The 16,362-nt window shown below is 46.7% G+C and overlaps 1 protein-coding gene across 1 annotated transcript; it reads left to right on the top strand.

Annotated features, from left to right (window-relative positions):
• Positions 1–1,715: 1,715 nt before the first annotated feature.
• On the top strand, positions 1,716–2,683 carry LOC147663746 (uncharacterized; the record flags this gene model as incomplete). The annotated part of the gene is made up of 2 exons (XM_086950233.1): positions 1,716–1,928; positions 2,056–2,683. Coding segments are annotated over 2 exons (821 nt in total), but the record flags the coding sequence as incomplete, so codon positions are not given.
• Positions 2,684–16,362: the final 13,679 nt, after the last annotated feature.

The following is a 16,362-nucleotide window of genomic DNA, read 5'->3' as shown; positions in this document are numbered from 1 at the left end:
CTCCAAGCAGTACACAAGCAAATGGTGGTAGTTGCAAGGGGGAGGCACATAGGGTGCAATGTGTAGGGTAAGAGGCTGCTCTCATGCCATATGTCCCAGGGACACACACAAGCATAATGCCCAATGCACAGGGATAGGTAAACATCACACAAGATACTAGACCACAGCTGCTAAATATTTACATTTTGCTGACACACCTTTCAGAGATGCATCAATTTGTGACAAAGTAAGGCAGTGTAGCAAGAGAGCAAGCACAATCTACCTGTCTCCATCCCTGTCTCGCCCTCTGTCTGTGCCTCCCTCTGTCGCCCTCTCCCTCTGTCGCCCTCTCCCTCTGTCTCCCTCTCCCTCTGTCTCCCTCTCCCTCTGTCTCCCTCTCCCTCTGTCTCCCTCTCCCTCTGTCTCCCTCTCCCTCTGTCGCCCTCTCCCTCTGTCGCCCTCTCCCTCTGTCGCCCTCTCCCTCTGTCGCCCTCTCCCTCTGTTGCCCTCTCCCTCTGTCGCCCTCTCCCTCTGTCGCCCTCTCCCTCTGTCGCCCTCTCTCTCTCCCTCTCCCTCTGTCTCCCTCTCCCTCTGTCGCCCTCTCCCTCTGTCTCCATCAGTCAGTGTTTGTCCCTCGGTCACCTCAACGCACATCCCTGGGGCACACACACAGTTGCACACAAGCACTGCACAGGCCTCACAAACTCCATAGAGCTGAATGTTAAGGGATGTCTCACAAGTACCAGCAAGCATCTGCTATGTGCCTGTAAGACACCCACCATTTGCTGTCAACACTGTACTGTGTCAGGACACACATCTCAGAAAGCTCTATAGTACACAATGGGCACAGGTGTAGGCAGCACAAGTCCCTCCTGTGCTCATTGCCAACACAAACATCAGGACAAGGTCACACATCCTGTGCACCAACACAAATCCAACATAATGGCAGCATGCCACATGAGGGGACAGCCGAAACATGAACAATGGACGCTTGCAATTCGCAAACAAAGTAATAGCATGGCCTGTTGTACACACCCCTTACATAAACTCATCCCCGGGGGACAGGCGTTGTATTGCAACACTGTCCCAATTGCCATGTACCACAACAAAACACGTACTCATATGAATATGCATACAACTCTTACATGCACATAACAGAAGCTCCAGTCCATTGTGCCCCTCTAAAAAAGCTAGTGCCCCATCTCATAACCTTTGTGGATGTACATAAGTACCAACAGGGACATGGGTATTGACAAGGTGATGCGTCTCAGAGAAGTGCCAAGTTCTAAAGCCATGAACTCCCAAGTGGGTGTACAGGTCCAGCGGTGTTGGCATTGTTTGGCCAGCATGGAACAGCAAAAGAGATCCAAAGTAGTCGCTGACATGCAAAATAATGATGCTCTGTCTCTTACATCAACATGCTGCATCTAAACTCTGTGCATGCTTGACGCACACATAAGAATTTTCACCACATCCAGGATGTTGCGTGAAACTTACAAATGCTTTACACGTGTGGTGCCGGCAACACAAGACACAGCAATGGCTGTGTCAGTCATTGTCAAGAGATTGGAAGAATGTATATACCCCATCGTACTATTGTTTTTTCTACCACTAAATACACAACTGTACAATGTCAACAATGTATAGCTTGTGGAACAGTGATGCTGATAATGGATAACCAAACCACATGTCACTTGATATAGCCCTAACAGTGTCTCTCTCTCTCCCACACACAGGGCAACGTGCGGATCTCCCCCCCAGCCAGGGGGGCCTAGGATCCCAGTCCCAGGCTCAGCAGGACCCACACCCCACCGCCAGCGCCGTCCCTCAACGCACTGTGGATGACCCCAACCAACCTGGCTCCTCTGGATCCCAAACCCCTGCAGCAACTATACCAGCTACATCTCAGCCAACCACCGGACCTATTCCCACCACATCCCAGCAGACAGGTCAGAGCCCTGCCCATGATTCACAATCGAGCCAGTCTGAAAATGAGGGACACCCTTTGTCGGGCAACTATACCAGCTACATCTCAGCCAACCACCGGACCTATTCCCACCACATCCCAGCAGACAGGTCAGAGCCCTGCCCATGATTCACAATCGAGCCAGTCTGAAAATGAGGGACACCCTTTGTCGGGCGCCCCTGAGGTTGGTGACAACCTCCACCCTCCCAGCACTCGGGGGGCCCGTCGATCGGATGTGCCCACAAGCGCAGGCCGTGCTCATGTGGGTCAGGGTGGTGGGAGTGGCGCAAGGCGGAGGCGAGAATCTGGCCAGTCAGCTGCAGGGACCGGTATGGCTGAACTCGGTAATATCCTTGAGGCATACCGGCGGGACACCAGTGAGGTAAGCCAGCTTGCGGAGACCCTCAACCAGCTCCAAGAACAGCAGGCAGAGCAAATAGCCAGGCAAGACCTGCATTATGGACGGGTGGAGGCACACCAGGCTCAGCTCTTGATGGTGCATAGGGACATTGTCCATGTGCTACGTCAGATGGCTGCCAACATGCAGCCCCCTCCCTGTGTCACAAGGCCAGCAACATCACGGCAAAGTGCAACACCTGCCACAGGGAGGGAGGAGAGGGAGGAGGTTGAACCCTCTGACGTAGCGTCCCATGCACCGTCCATGCCTGCACATGAGGGTCCCCCAAGGAAGGCGGGTCGTCCACGCCGAAGACGTTGAGGGCCTGTGGCCCATGGACTTCTCCCAGGACACTGCTCCTGGCATATAGCCCCTGGGTGCAACAGCATCCCCTATGAGACTCTCCCACATGGACTTGCTGGTCCCAGTCTGCCCAATGATGTCAGGCACTGTGGGCTAGACTCTGTTGACTGAAACAGTAAGGCTTCTCATCTCCAGCAGTGAATTTTGGATTCCCCCCCCCTTTCTGTACAGCACCTATTCACGTTTCATGCACTAGAGCACCCAATAAATAATGTAAACATCATACGCATTTGGTGAGTAATCTTTGAAACAGCATACATGTATATGTGTCAGCAAATGTCATAAATGCAAGGTATACAACAAACAGCAGTCATCCACACACTTGGATCAGAATCTGAGTGAGGACACACATTGGTCAGAATTTTCCACAAACAACATACATGGATGGCAAGACACACCTGTGTGGGACAGTCAATGCTGGAGGGGGGATTGAATCCCAATACTGCTAGCACAGGCAGGCCCAGGAGAGTCACTTTGAGGAGTACATGTCAGTGTCACAAAAGTAGTAGTCCATGTAGGGAGTACCTATAACTGTGTCCTCAGGTATGTGAGCTACCATCAGCATGATGCATTACTGTGTATGTGATTAATGCCGCACAGGATTACGGTGGCAGGACAGACTGTGGGCAATGGGCTGGAGCACTCTAGACAAGCACACCTGATTAGGTGACCTACCCCTATGGAGCTACAAGTACTATACAACTGTAATGGGAGCAATGCATACAGAAAAACGACACACATCAGACAAATACCAACCCCGGAACGGCCAAATCACACCACACCCAAGAGACAGGGTCATGGTGTGTGTCCCATGTGCCAACTTGACTGACTGTGACAGCAATGTTGAAGTGGTGTGAGCATGTTGTGTTCTGGCATGTGACTGTAAGCTAACAGTTTTCGGATCTAGTGGTGTTGACAAGCTAACACTGTACAATATTGTGCCTATGTAAGGTGTGTGTGTGTGTTGGACACGCCACATGACCTGGTGGTACGTAGACCCAATGTCATGTGAATCTGCATAGTTGTGCCAGTATGTGTTGCACACACACGCATAGCAGCAGCTATGGCTGAGTACACAGCATTTTCATAGCACGAGGGTGAATGTCTGGTGTTGTCTGTGTGTAGGGTGGCATGAACATGCTCTATTAATGGATGGAAGGAGGGTCATCCTGTAGGTGTCTGTGTTCCTGGATAGTGTGTGCTGCATGGTGGTGGTGTATGCAGCTGCAGCAATGAGTGAAGACATGACGGCAGGAGGGGTGTGACTAATTGCTAAACAAACACATAACACAAGGGCACCCGCAATGCACAAAGTGACATGTGGATGTGAAGGCAGGAGTGTCTGCCTCACTCAGGATCACTGACAACTAAATGGCACAGTAATCACCACACATCACAGTCACTGGATCAGGGCCCTTACGGTCAAGTGGGGCACAAGACACACAGCGTCTGCAGGTGTATACAAGAGCTAGTATGTTCAAAGGAAAACTGCACCAACAAAGACATGTACCTCACACACAACATAGTATTCTAGCCTTCACCCACCCCATGCGTGTGGTCAATATACAGTTACACATCTAACAAGCATGAGGTAACTACGTTCAAAATAGTATATGTGCACATTAGACGGACATGTGTGTAGAGCCACAAGCAGGCACTATATTCTGTAGGAGTCAGACGTCATGCACAACATGATAATCTACATTGTGAGCCCATGGAGCTTTCACAATCATACATGTGCATTGTCAATAAGTCCAATTTACACTAATCATGATGTCACCTGTAATGGCGCTTTACGAATACCTACAAGGCTGTCAACGACTGGCCGTACCTTTCTTCATCAGACTGGTGTGATGCTCTAAGGGTTCCACCTCCAAATAGCCCATTGGTCTGTTTTTTTTTTTTTTTTTTTTTTTTAATTTTTAAATGTTTTATTGCGAGATGATCAGGTTTACAAGCAAATAATATTCACAGCATGAAAAGAAGATAAAAACATACTGATGAGAGAAAAAACAATAAGAAAAAAATCCTTCAAATATACATCAAAGATTATATGTGCAGTACACAATACTATTCATGAATAACGTTGACAAAACTGGTCTTCTTAACCACTTCCTCCCTCCATCCATTGCTCTATCGGTTCCCAAATTTTAATTCCCATTTTCCTCCTTTTGCTGCCTTTTGTCCTATATATTGCTCGCTCCATAATATATCTTGCCAGCAAGCGAGCTTGCCATGATGCAAAAGAGGGAGGGTCTGAGCTTATCCAGTCTTGCGTTACACAGGAACGAAAGATCCCAACAGAAATAAACAACAGTTTTTTATGATCATCTGTCATAGCTATGTCAGTAATTCCTATCAGTACAAGTTCAGACGTGAGTATTACAGGTATTCCAAATAACAAAGAAAGAAAATGTTGCATTTCTGCTAAGATTCTACTTAAATGTGGGCAAGAAAAAAACATATGTACAGAGTCAGCTGCATGTAAGCCACATCTACTACAAGCAACGCCCGCTGAGGAACCCCATTTAGCAATTTTTGCTGGTGAGTAATAGAGATCAAATAACACCATATAGTGTTGAGTTCTGCTTCTACCCGACAACAATATGGAGTTAGCCAAATAGATAGATTCTTCCATTTTAATTGAGTTAATACCTAGTTTCTCCACCCATAAGTTTTGCCTAAACAGAATATCATCTGGTTGTTTTGATATCAGCTGATTATAAAAGTAACCAATTTTTCTCCTTTGATACAAAGAGTCGATCAAGAAAATTCGTTGTAACGACATTCGATCCCGATCTGAAAGTGTATAAAAGTAACTATGCCATTGTAAATATTTGAAGTGATCAGCATTGGTAAGATTATATTTTGTTTGAAGTTCGGTAAATGGCTTAAGTTTATTATTCTGTAGGAGATCCCCGAGCTGGGTAATACCAAGGTTATGCCATCTTCTCCCAGTGCTATCCATACCCACAAATGGGAAAATATAAGAGGAAGTCAAGGGGGTATATCTCGTAATTTTGGGAATGTCAAAGACTCTCTTAATAGCTTTCCAGGCCGAAAAAGCAGCTTTAACAATTTTAAATTTTGTTTTTTTGTAATAGCTGGGCTCAACAAATTTTAATAAGCAGCCCCTGGCCTCTGTCCCTAGAACCAGTTCGTAGATAGATGGAGAGTGAGAGTCTAATATCGGAGCCTTTTCACTGACAATTAAGGGAGCGATAAATTGCAATACTGATGATAAGTAATAAAAAAAGAAATATGGTGTACCCCAGCCCCCCCTATCTTTTGAGATTATCATTTTTTGATAGGCTCTACGAGGTCGTTTATACCCCCATAGGAATCTTCCTGTCATTTTCTCCAGCTGTTTAAAAATAAGTGTAGAGAATCCTAAAGGAATACAACGAAATAGATATAAAAACTTAGGGAGAATCATCATCTTCAAGACATTATTTCTACCATATAAAGAAAGATGTAGATGATTGATGCGCTCTAGTAAAGTGTTAGATTCCTTTATCATGGGTAAGATGTTTATTTCTGGGATCTCTGAGACTGGCACTGTGATTTTAATACCCAGATATGTTGCAACGGAGACTATGTTGTTATGTGCTGGGGGGTTTACACCTGTATATAAGATTTGTGTCTTAGCCATATTTAATTTATACCCTGAAAAGGCGCCAAAACGACTAGCCAGGTCTTCTATCCTTGGGATAGCTTTACTTATATCTGTAGTAAGGACCACCACATCGTCAGCATATGCAAGTGCTCTATAATGTATATCTGCTGCTACTACCGGTGTAATATCATATTCTTGATTTAATTTGTTTAAAAAAACATCGATGTAAATTGCAAAGAGCAAAGGAGAAGCAGGACACCCCTGCCTTGTACCCCGGCAAATTGGAAAGGTGGTCGACTTATTTATTCCAATCTTGATGGATGAGATAGGAGTATTGTACAGAGCTTTCAATGCTCTAATCATACTTGGGCCAAACCCCTTAAATGCAAGTAATTCCCATAGATAGGGCCAGGCCACTCGATCAAACGCCTTCTCGGCATCTAAAAGAATTACTCCTATTGGTGTGTTTGTACCTTCAGCCCGATCAAGCAAGGAGATTACTCTCCGAACATGATCAGTGGTATCCCTTTTGGGTATAAACCCATGTTGCCACCGTGATACTATAGTTGAGATTATCACAGATATCCGACTTGCTAGGATTTTTGAAAAAACCTTGCTATCGGCATTTATAAGTGAAATTGGCCTATATGAAGCCGGATCTAAGGGAGGTTTATCCTTCTTTATAAATGCCATAATGGTCGATTCCGCCCAGGATGGTGGTGTTTCTCCTTTCTGTGCTGCCATGAATGTTGTTAATAGATCTTGTTTTATCAGATTTCTAAACATCCGATAAAATTCTAATGGAATTCCATCTGGCCCCATGGCTTTTCCACTAGCAAGGGATAGGAGCGCCGAATTTATCTCTTCCCAAGTAATATCCTGTTCTAAAAACTGAAACTGCTCCATAGAAAGTTTAGACACGTTATCATTTTGAATAAAATTTAGCATTGTTTCGTTAGTATGATCTAAGAAATCTTGAGTGTATAGCTTGAGGTAAAATTGTCGAAAGACCTCTAGGATTTCATCAGTTTTAGTATGTGTTAGGCCAAGCTCATCTTTAATTGCGCCAATAAGGGTTGATGCCATCTTTTGTCTTGTTCTTTTTGCCAGTATTTTGCCAGATTGCTCTCCGAGCTCAAAAATCTGTGCTCTCATGACTGCAGATTCTTCTGCTAATTTAACTGCAAACACTTCATAAAGCTTTGCTTTATGAATGGCTAGTGAGGATTTTATGGGTTCAATATTTTGGGTGTTTTTTATAGCGTTTATTAATTTCTGTTCCCAATCGCTAACTAGCTTGTATAACCGATCCATTTTATCCCGAATACTTTTTTGTTTATTTATTGAATATGAAAGAGTCTCCCCTCTCACACCCGCTTTAAATGTATCCCATACAATTTTCGGGGGGGCGGTACCCCTATTAAATTCAAAAAATTCCGTAATCCAATTACCCATGTGTTCTATATATTTTGTATCCGCCAGTAGCTTTCGATCAAATGACCACTGCCTTACATTGATGGTAGTATATGATGTTAGCTCTATCATAATTGGGTTGTGATCCGATATTACTCGGGGGAATAACTCAAATGTAACATTATCAATGAGGGAGGCTTCGATAAAAAAATAATCAAGCCTCACCATCTTCTGATGAGGAGCAGAGAAAAAAGTATAATCTGGTAAGTGAGGATTCTTGACAAATGCTACATCCAACAGACCATATTCTACTATTAAGCCTTTTAAAGCTTTATAAGTCTTTTTCTTAAAACCTGTATAACCAGCATTGCCATAGAGATCCAGGCCCTTGTGTAAATGAATATTGAGATCACCACAGAATATCAGAGGAGATGGCCATTGGGCTAGCTCTAAACTTAAAAAATTCAGACTTTCGGGATCATCTATATTAGGCGCATATATTGAGCAAATGGTGTAGGTTTTATTATGGATATTAATTTCTAGAATAATCCATCTGCCACATGGATCAGCCTTACTGCGCTTAAGAGAGCCCAAACCTCTTCTCATAAGTATAGCTACACCCTTTGTAGTGGTTCCTTGACGAGTACAATCCAGTAAATGCATGCCTAGATCACTAAAGCAATGCCGGTCATTCCAGGTCAAGTGTGATTCTTGTATACATAGCAGGTCTATTCGCATAGCCTGTATCATCTGTGCACAAATCCCCCTCTTCCTTTTGTTATTTAGCCCACACAAATTCCATGAACAGATCCTCAATTTACCCAGCATATCCTTTCAGCCCATTGGTCTGAGCACAAACAACAGACACAAAAGGGTGATCAGGCGAGGGAAGGAGAGGATGGGAACTGCTGGGAGGGAGACCTGAAACAGAGGCAATTAAGCATTAGGACAACATTCTCATGTCACAGACACTTCAAAAACCTCATTAGCTACACTGTACCAGTCACACCTGTGAAGTGTACTGTCTGGTGACAAATAATGATGATTAATCATGCCATCACATCAGATTCGATGCTGTGACACAGACACATAGAAACTGGGACAGTCTGTCATCCATTAGCGTCATGTGTAACGCTCACAAGTTAGCACCCATGCAAAAAGATCTATGTAGTATAAACACATTCCCATGCACAGATGAGGTAGACCTCAGTAACAAATGGAAACATATGGAAATCCAACTACCGCTAACTCTAAAGTCTGTATGTGATATTGGTTAGCCATAAGGGCCCTGTAGGCTAACTTGAGCAAATCCACTACAGCTGTTAGTATCACATATGATGAGGAAGCTAATGATCGACATGCAATGAAGGCACTCTGTAGCCAGTCTTTTGGTGTGTCAAGTATGCATCACAATGCTAAACATGATATGCATGTACAAAAAATATTACGTGCAAGTGATGTCCATCCAAGCTACATAATCAGACCCTACCATAGCACAGTCATGGTGCCGGCGACCAGAGATTCATGTGAATGACCGCACTCCACTGGTGCTACACAGAAATTCACATGTGCATCTTTCACACTTTTTACTTTGTCATGCTAAACATACATGGCATCATGTGCATCTAAACATCACGGCTACTCACTGTGAAGGCTGGCGTAGCAGTATTCTCAACCTGCACTGAGGTAACGACATGACAGTGACATGATATACTGCTGCAAGGGGCAATGCATCCATGTTAACTGATTCACAGGACAGTTGTCTTAAGATGTGGAACATACACTGGGCAACACCAACACCACATGGTTTCATGGTAATCACACTGGACTGGCCCACAAGCTGGAGGTGAGGATCCAGTCACATTCTAATGCACACAGTGAGGCTGCAATCCCCCACAGAGTCCGTGGTTGTGAGCTCTGACACAATGTCATGCCATGGTATGTGCAATGTTGCTGTGGCAATGTCTACACACATTGATGCATTCACCAGAGTATCAAAGTACAACAGATGACAGAAGGGGTGACTATCCTGTCATGGGAGTGGCCATACATGTCATGAGGTACATAATTGAGTAGCATGTATGCAAGATGACACCACATGCACATGAACATGTACCACACATTTCTACACATACCAACGCTAAACAGCCTCAAATGAGTCCTTACCCAAATTGACTTCTCCACATGTTCAAGCATGCTCCGTTGATGTGGCTGACGTTGCAATCATAATGAGCAGTAGCAGGATGACCACGATGTACCCCAACGGACAACAGGCAGGGCGAGCTGTGGATGAGAGTGGCAGACAAGGGGTCACGTTCGGTATAATGTCATTTTGTCATTGTCTGTTGAATAGCCAGATGTAGTATGACACCTGTACATTCCGAGTGCACTCATAGCACGTATGTGTGTAGCATTACAACTGAACATGTGACACAGCACAACACACATCCAAGTGATCTTGCTTACAGTCTGTTGCATACATAGCATGCTACCCATGCTACTCTATAGTCCATCTTTTACTTAAAAGACGAAAGGACTCACCATCATGAAAAGTGGTTGCGGATGAGGTGACCGCGGATATCATCTTCACCCTCCTCATCACTGGCATCCTGGCCAAGGCCTTCATCCTCAATGGGCGGATGTTCCAGCTCATCAGGATCCAGGTAGAGTGGCACAGCCTTCTCCACTGCCATATTGTGTAGCATGCAGCACACGGTGAAGATGTCACACACCTTGCGTGGGCTGTATCTGAGGGCTCCGCCTGTCTTGTCCAGGCACCTGAAGCGGCTCTTCAGGAGTCCAAAGGTCCGTTCGATCACCTGCCTGGTCTTCACATGTGCACTGTTGTAACGCTGGTCTGCAGCTGTCCTGGGGTTGCGTAGCGGAGTCATTAGCCACGGCATGTTTGGATATCCAGCGTCTCCTGCAATTTGTAATCATGTACAAGAGTGAATCATATGATGCAGATCATGAAGTTGTGACATACTGACATACAGAGCTCACAGTGTATACTCACCAACTAGACATGCCCGGTGGTTGTGCAGCTGCAGCATCATCTGTGGTACCCTGCTACGCCTCATGATGAAAGCATCGTGGCACGATCCTGGATAACGTGCACAAACATGTGAGATAATCATGTTGGCAAGACACACCACCAGGGCATTTATCGAGTGGTAGTGTTTCCTGTTGCGATACGCTTGCTCCTGAGCCTGTGGTGGGACAAGAGTAACATGTGTACCATCAATTGCACCAATTACATGTGGCATACGGCCCAGGCCATAGAATTCCCCCTTGACATCTGTCAACTCTTCTGGAGTAGGGAATGTAATGAACTCATCAAGGTGGAGCAACATTGCTCCCAAAACATCACCCAATACCCGGCTAAACATGGTCTGAGACATCCCTCCCACATCAGCTATGGTAAATTGGAAGGTACCTGTGGCAAAGAAATGGAGGGCTGCCATCACCTTTACCTTGGGTGTCAGTGCACTTGGATACCTGTGGTGTGGTTGTAGGTGAGCCTCAAGCCTGCCCGTCAGGTCCTTGATCAACTGTCGGCCGAAACGATATCGACGGATGCAGTTGCGCTCCCTCATGGCTTCCAAGTCAGGCAAGGGCCTTTCCAGAGGGGGTGCCCTGCAAGACACAATTTTAAGGAAATGTCTACAACTGTCTGACTAAGACTATAACAATGTACATGGCACAAGCAACACTTCTTCAAATAATGTAGACAATTTGGAGTGTGGCATGGGATACACACAGACGCCAGCTCCCACACACTCCTCCGTGGCAAAGGAAAATACCTGTAGTGTGTGGAATGGATGTGACATGCATACAAGCCTTCTGATGTAAAGGTCTTAGTGACCATGACAATGTATCATGTCAGTGAAACACGTCTTGTCAATGTCAGTAGGAGGTTGTCTGCACACCCAGAGGGCAGACTGCAATACACACACACACCACATGTGCAATCCTTTGCACTGTTCAGCCTTAGTCATGTCGCGGTGTGTACTTTCAGTGACAATTACATGACCATCATCATACAGCATGATAATTACATTTGTCACTGACGGTCTGTGATGCCATCACACATGTGAACGGGTCATTAACACATGTGGCATGGTGTGTGTACATTAGTCACCCTGCCATCACAGCAAGGACACAACATAGATGCTCCTACAGCAGATGCACAGTACTTTCAAGAACTAGTTACTTACCTTTTGTAAACCAATATCTGTAAGGAACAGTAGGCAGTAGCAAAGTGTCACATTTCAATACATACATAGCTTAGGACTAATTTGCCTCCCTGGGTGTCATCGATCTGACCAGTGAGTGGTGGCTAGCCAGGCCACACCGGAACAAAACTAGTGTTGTTGATTGGCATCCGAAAAGGGCGTGGCCACGTTTTGGCCGTACCTACAACGCATACACTGGCAGCTGTTACACAAACATATCCCACAGAGAGTGTGGGTAGCAGGCAAAGATGCATGTCAAGTAGCTAAACATCACTCCCAGAGTCAGGGAGGATGATGACATCTTTGCGTAGTGCCTGTACCTCTTGGATACCCTCTACAGCGTAGGTAACGGGAATGTGTTCTGTGGTTTTGAGGGCTGCATGCAGATGCTTCCTGGGATGGGGTGGTAGGACAGGGAACATGGTCAGTCCAGGTAGGGCAGTGGGGGTCTGACAACGTGCCTATGTACAGACAAACATGCTGCGTGGCTGTACATGCTTGCAAATATACATACAGTACTCTCATCAAGATAGGCCTGCAGAGGCTCAGCGTAGCGTTAGTGTAGTAGAAGGACCTGAGTGACAAGTTGGTCCTCACCGCAGCAACAGGGAGATGAAGGGCCATGTTTCCAACCGCCCACATAAACACTACACTGAACGTTGTCCAATCATCCAAATACATATTTTGAGTTGAGACATCACCTGTGTCTGTCTAGGTGTCCACAACACTCGCATCCCCCAGTCCACCTGTCCTGTGGTGTTGGGACTGACACTCACGTGCCAGTGGGTCTTCTTGACCCTCCCAATACTCATTAGCGCCAATTGTAATGAGGTGTGGCCAGCTCATTGATGTTTACATTCCCATGCAGCATTAAGAGCGTTGTTCTGCCACACAGTTACCACGGCGGAGCCGTACAGTGTGTGGTATCGGGGCCAGCACCACCCCAGAATGGCGCCACGGCTGACACCTGGGGGAGATCTGGCAGTGAGGTTGTGAGTTGAACCAGCGGGGACCAGGATGAACATTCCGATCATGTCTGTCACAGCGGTTCTGGGACGTATGCACCGCCTGCGTCCGTCAGTCAGCAAATGATGGCGTCAGGGGCATATCAACAGAGGCGCAACTGCCCCCTGACGGGTACGGTGGGCCAGAAGCTGATGCGGAGTCAGTGGGCGGGGTGAGGGACATCATGGACATGAGGAAGTGCACTTACTCCTCCTGTGTCACATGCAGGGCTGGGACCGTAGGTCGTGGTACTGGCTACGATGGCTGCTATTCTGATGGAGCCGTGTGGTCGCCGTCACCCTAATCCCATGCAGCATTGCACTTGCATCGTGGTTATTTGTCAATGCAATTACACATCTCTGACTTATTTTGTTCACCTGACGAGTTTGCCCTGGGGAATGAAGTACTAATGAGGGGCTCACATGTCTCCACACCCACACACATGCACTGGTCCTACATCCCAACCATGAGCTATTGTGGTGCTGTGCCAACTGCTGGAGTCTGAGTGGCTTGTGGGAGATATCACACCTGGAATCATATGTCAGGTCCCCGCAATTGGAGCAGCTCTTGTTGTTGTGCCTGACGTGAAAACCGTGGAGACACAGACGGTGAGGGTCACTCACCAACATGAGGCCTTTTCATTCCTCACAGGCTTTGTAAGTGACATCCCTATTGGCACAGTCTTGAGTATGCCAATAATAGGTAAATGTTCTGAAGTGTTAGTACAATGATTTAGGGTACAAAATGTGTAAGCTTTAACTTAGACCGGACCTGCGTTGGTGTTGAGAAACAAACAGAGGACCTGACGTGTGGACGCAGAGGTGACATATGACTACTCAGATAACGTCATCAGGGCACACACAACGCCAAGGATACTAGCAGAGCCAGAGGATTTACACACCAACACACAAGTGTACGGTATTACGGAAATTGCCATGTCCAGGATGACATGTGGGGATATTCTGAGGTGAGTAATACTTTACTGACCTGTTCATGGCATATGCTAACAGCATGCACAATGTTGCACATGGCACACACATGACGTGGTCACACAGGGTCATGCTGTGCGGCTATGACACCTCTGTGACAGTGGCCATGTTCCTGTCATCATGTGCCAGGTCCCTGTACTGAATTGTGGCCCATTCGAGTGTTCATGTGCCTCGCTACATGTTGCACACGTTAATTGTGTTGTAATTGTTGAATGCATGTGATGCACATGTGCATCATGAATGATGACATGTTGTGCAAGTTATTCACACATCAACTGAGGCACAGGCTCACAATCCCTGTGCTTCTTCAATGTCTGCCAAACCTGGCACATACTGATGTATGTGTGCCATGCAGATGTATGCATCCACATGGTTGACATGAGTGTAGACTACATCCCTGCTGTGTGATTTCCTAGTGTGACTCTGCCAATGGTGACATGAAGGTGGACAGGGACGCAGCCTACACAATCGTTCACTTGACCATGTCTGACACAATGTACCCCAATGGTACGTGCCTGTGTACGCATCGTTTCCCTATCGCCATTAGGCTCTACGCGAGCTGAGCGTACCCCAATGGTACGGGCGTGTGTATGCATCGTTTCCCTATCGCCTTTAGGCTGTACGCGACCTGAGCGTACCCCTATGGTACGTGCCTGTGTACGCATCGTTTCCCTATCGCCATTAGGCTCTACGCGACCTGAGCGTACCCCAATGGTACGGGCGTGTGTATGCATCGTTTCCCTATCGCCTTTAGGCTGTACGCGACCTGAGCGTACCCCTATGGTACGTGCCTGTGTACGCATCGTTTCCCTATCGCCATTAGGCTCTACACGAGCTGAGCGTACCCCAATGGTACTACGCGAGCTGAGCGTACCCCAATGGTACGGGCATGTGTATGCATCGTTTCCCTATCGCCTTTAGGCTGTACGCGACCTGAGCGTACCCCTATGGTACGGGCGTGTGTATGCATCGTTTCCCTATCGCCATTAGGCTCTACGCGACCTGAGCGTACCCCAATGGTACGGGCGTGTGTATGCATCGTTTCCCTATCGCCTTTAGGCTGTACGCGACCTGAGCGTACCCCTATGGTACGTGCCTGTGTACGCATCGTTTCCCTATCGCCATTAGGCTCTACGCGAGCTGAGCGTACCCCAATGGTACGGGCGTGTGTATGCATCGTTTCCCTATCGCCTTTAGGCTGTACGCGACCTGAGCGTACCCCTATGGTACGTGCCTGTGTACGCATCGTTTCCCTATCGCCATTAGGCTCTACGCGAGCTGAGCGTACCCCAATGGTACGGGCGTGTGTATGCATCGTTTCCCTATCGCCTTTAGGCTGTACGCGACCTGAGCGTACCCCAATGGTACGTGCCTGTGTACGCATCGTTACACCATTCAATGTGTAGCATTAGCAATGCCAATGTCACCGTACTTGTGTGTGGATTTTAAAATATGCATAGGGAACAACTAGGGGAACAGTGTACTGTTCAAAATGCAACCAGGTTGTCATGGATACGGAGTTTTTTTACACTCCTACAGGTGTCCTGGAAGAATCAGTTAGGAAAAATATACAATGTTGCGAAAGTTGTTGTTCAGCTCTGGCTCAATTTTCAAACCATGCATATGTGTGTCATGGGCTTAGGTGTGATGTGATTGGATGGAACATGGGATGCAAATTATGGTGGCCTATCACACACTACTCCTTGGACTCACAGACCCTCTGCAGCACAGATATAAGGCAGCATGTGGCTGTGGGAGGGCACTTGCCTGCACAACATTGGTGTGCTAACCACAGCTGCTGTCTCTGCATCCTCTGGCCCTGATTAGCTGAACATGGAGAGGGCACCTGCATTCACTGATGGTGAGAACAAGGCCCTTCTGGATGCCCTCCTGCCAAACTTCAGCAAGCTGTATGGGAGACCAGAGGATCAGGTGAGTGATGTGTGCAATACCTTGGAGTGTGCACCTGTTGTGTGTGTGACATCATAGCCACTGTGTAGTAATAGTGGATATATGCAATGTTGTTGTGAGTGAGTGCCAGGGTGCACAGTGTTGGTAGAAGAGAGTTATTTGTTGTAGTGTGGTGTGTGACAGCATGTCACGTGCTGCATTGCACCCAGATATAGCATATCTTGTTCAGTGAGTGTCATGCTCAAAGAGTGTTTTACAGCCCTCATGTAAGCTGTAGAATTTCTATGTCATGCTAAGCAGTTGTGTTAGCACACAGGCCACATACTCCTGGACAATGATGCTAATGTGTGTGCCATACGTTGCCCTGTTGTCATCATGTGTTTTGTGCACATATGGGTGTCTTGGGAACATGCACCAGGTATACTGATGTTCTGTAACTTTACATTTGTGACAGGTATCTGCCTATGAGAAGGGTGAAATCTGGTTGG

Source organism: Lissotriton vulgaris, unplaced genomic scaffold (assembly GCF_964263255.1).
Source record: "Lissotriton vulgaris unplaced genomic scaffold, aLisVul1.2 SCAFFOLD_2370, whole genome shotgun sequence".
Lineage (NCBI taxonomy): Eukaryota > Metazoa > Chordata > Amphibia > Caudata > Salamandridae > Lissotriton > Lissotriton vulgaris.
This window is presented reverse-complemented; position numbering and strand designations above follow the sequence as displayed.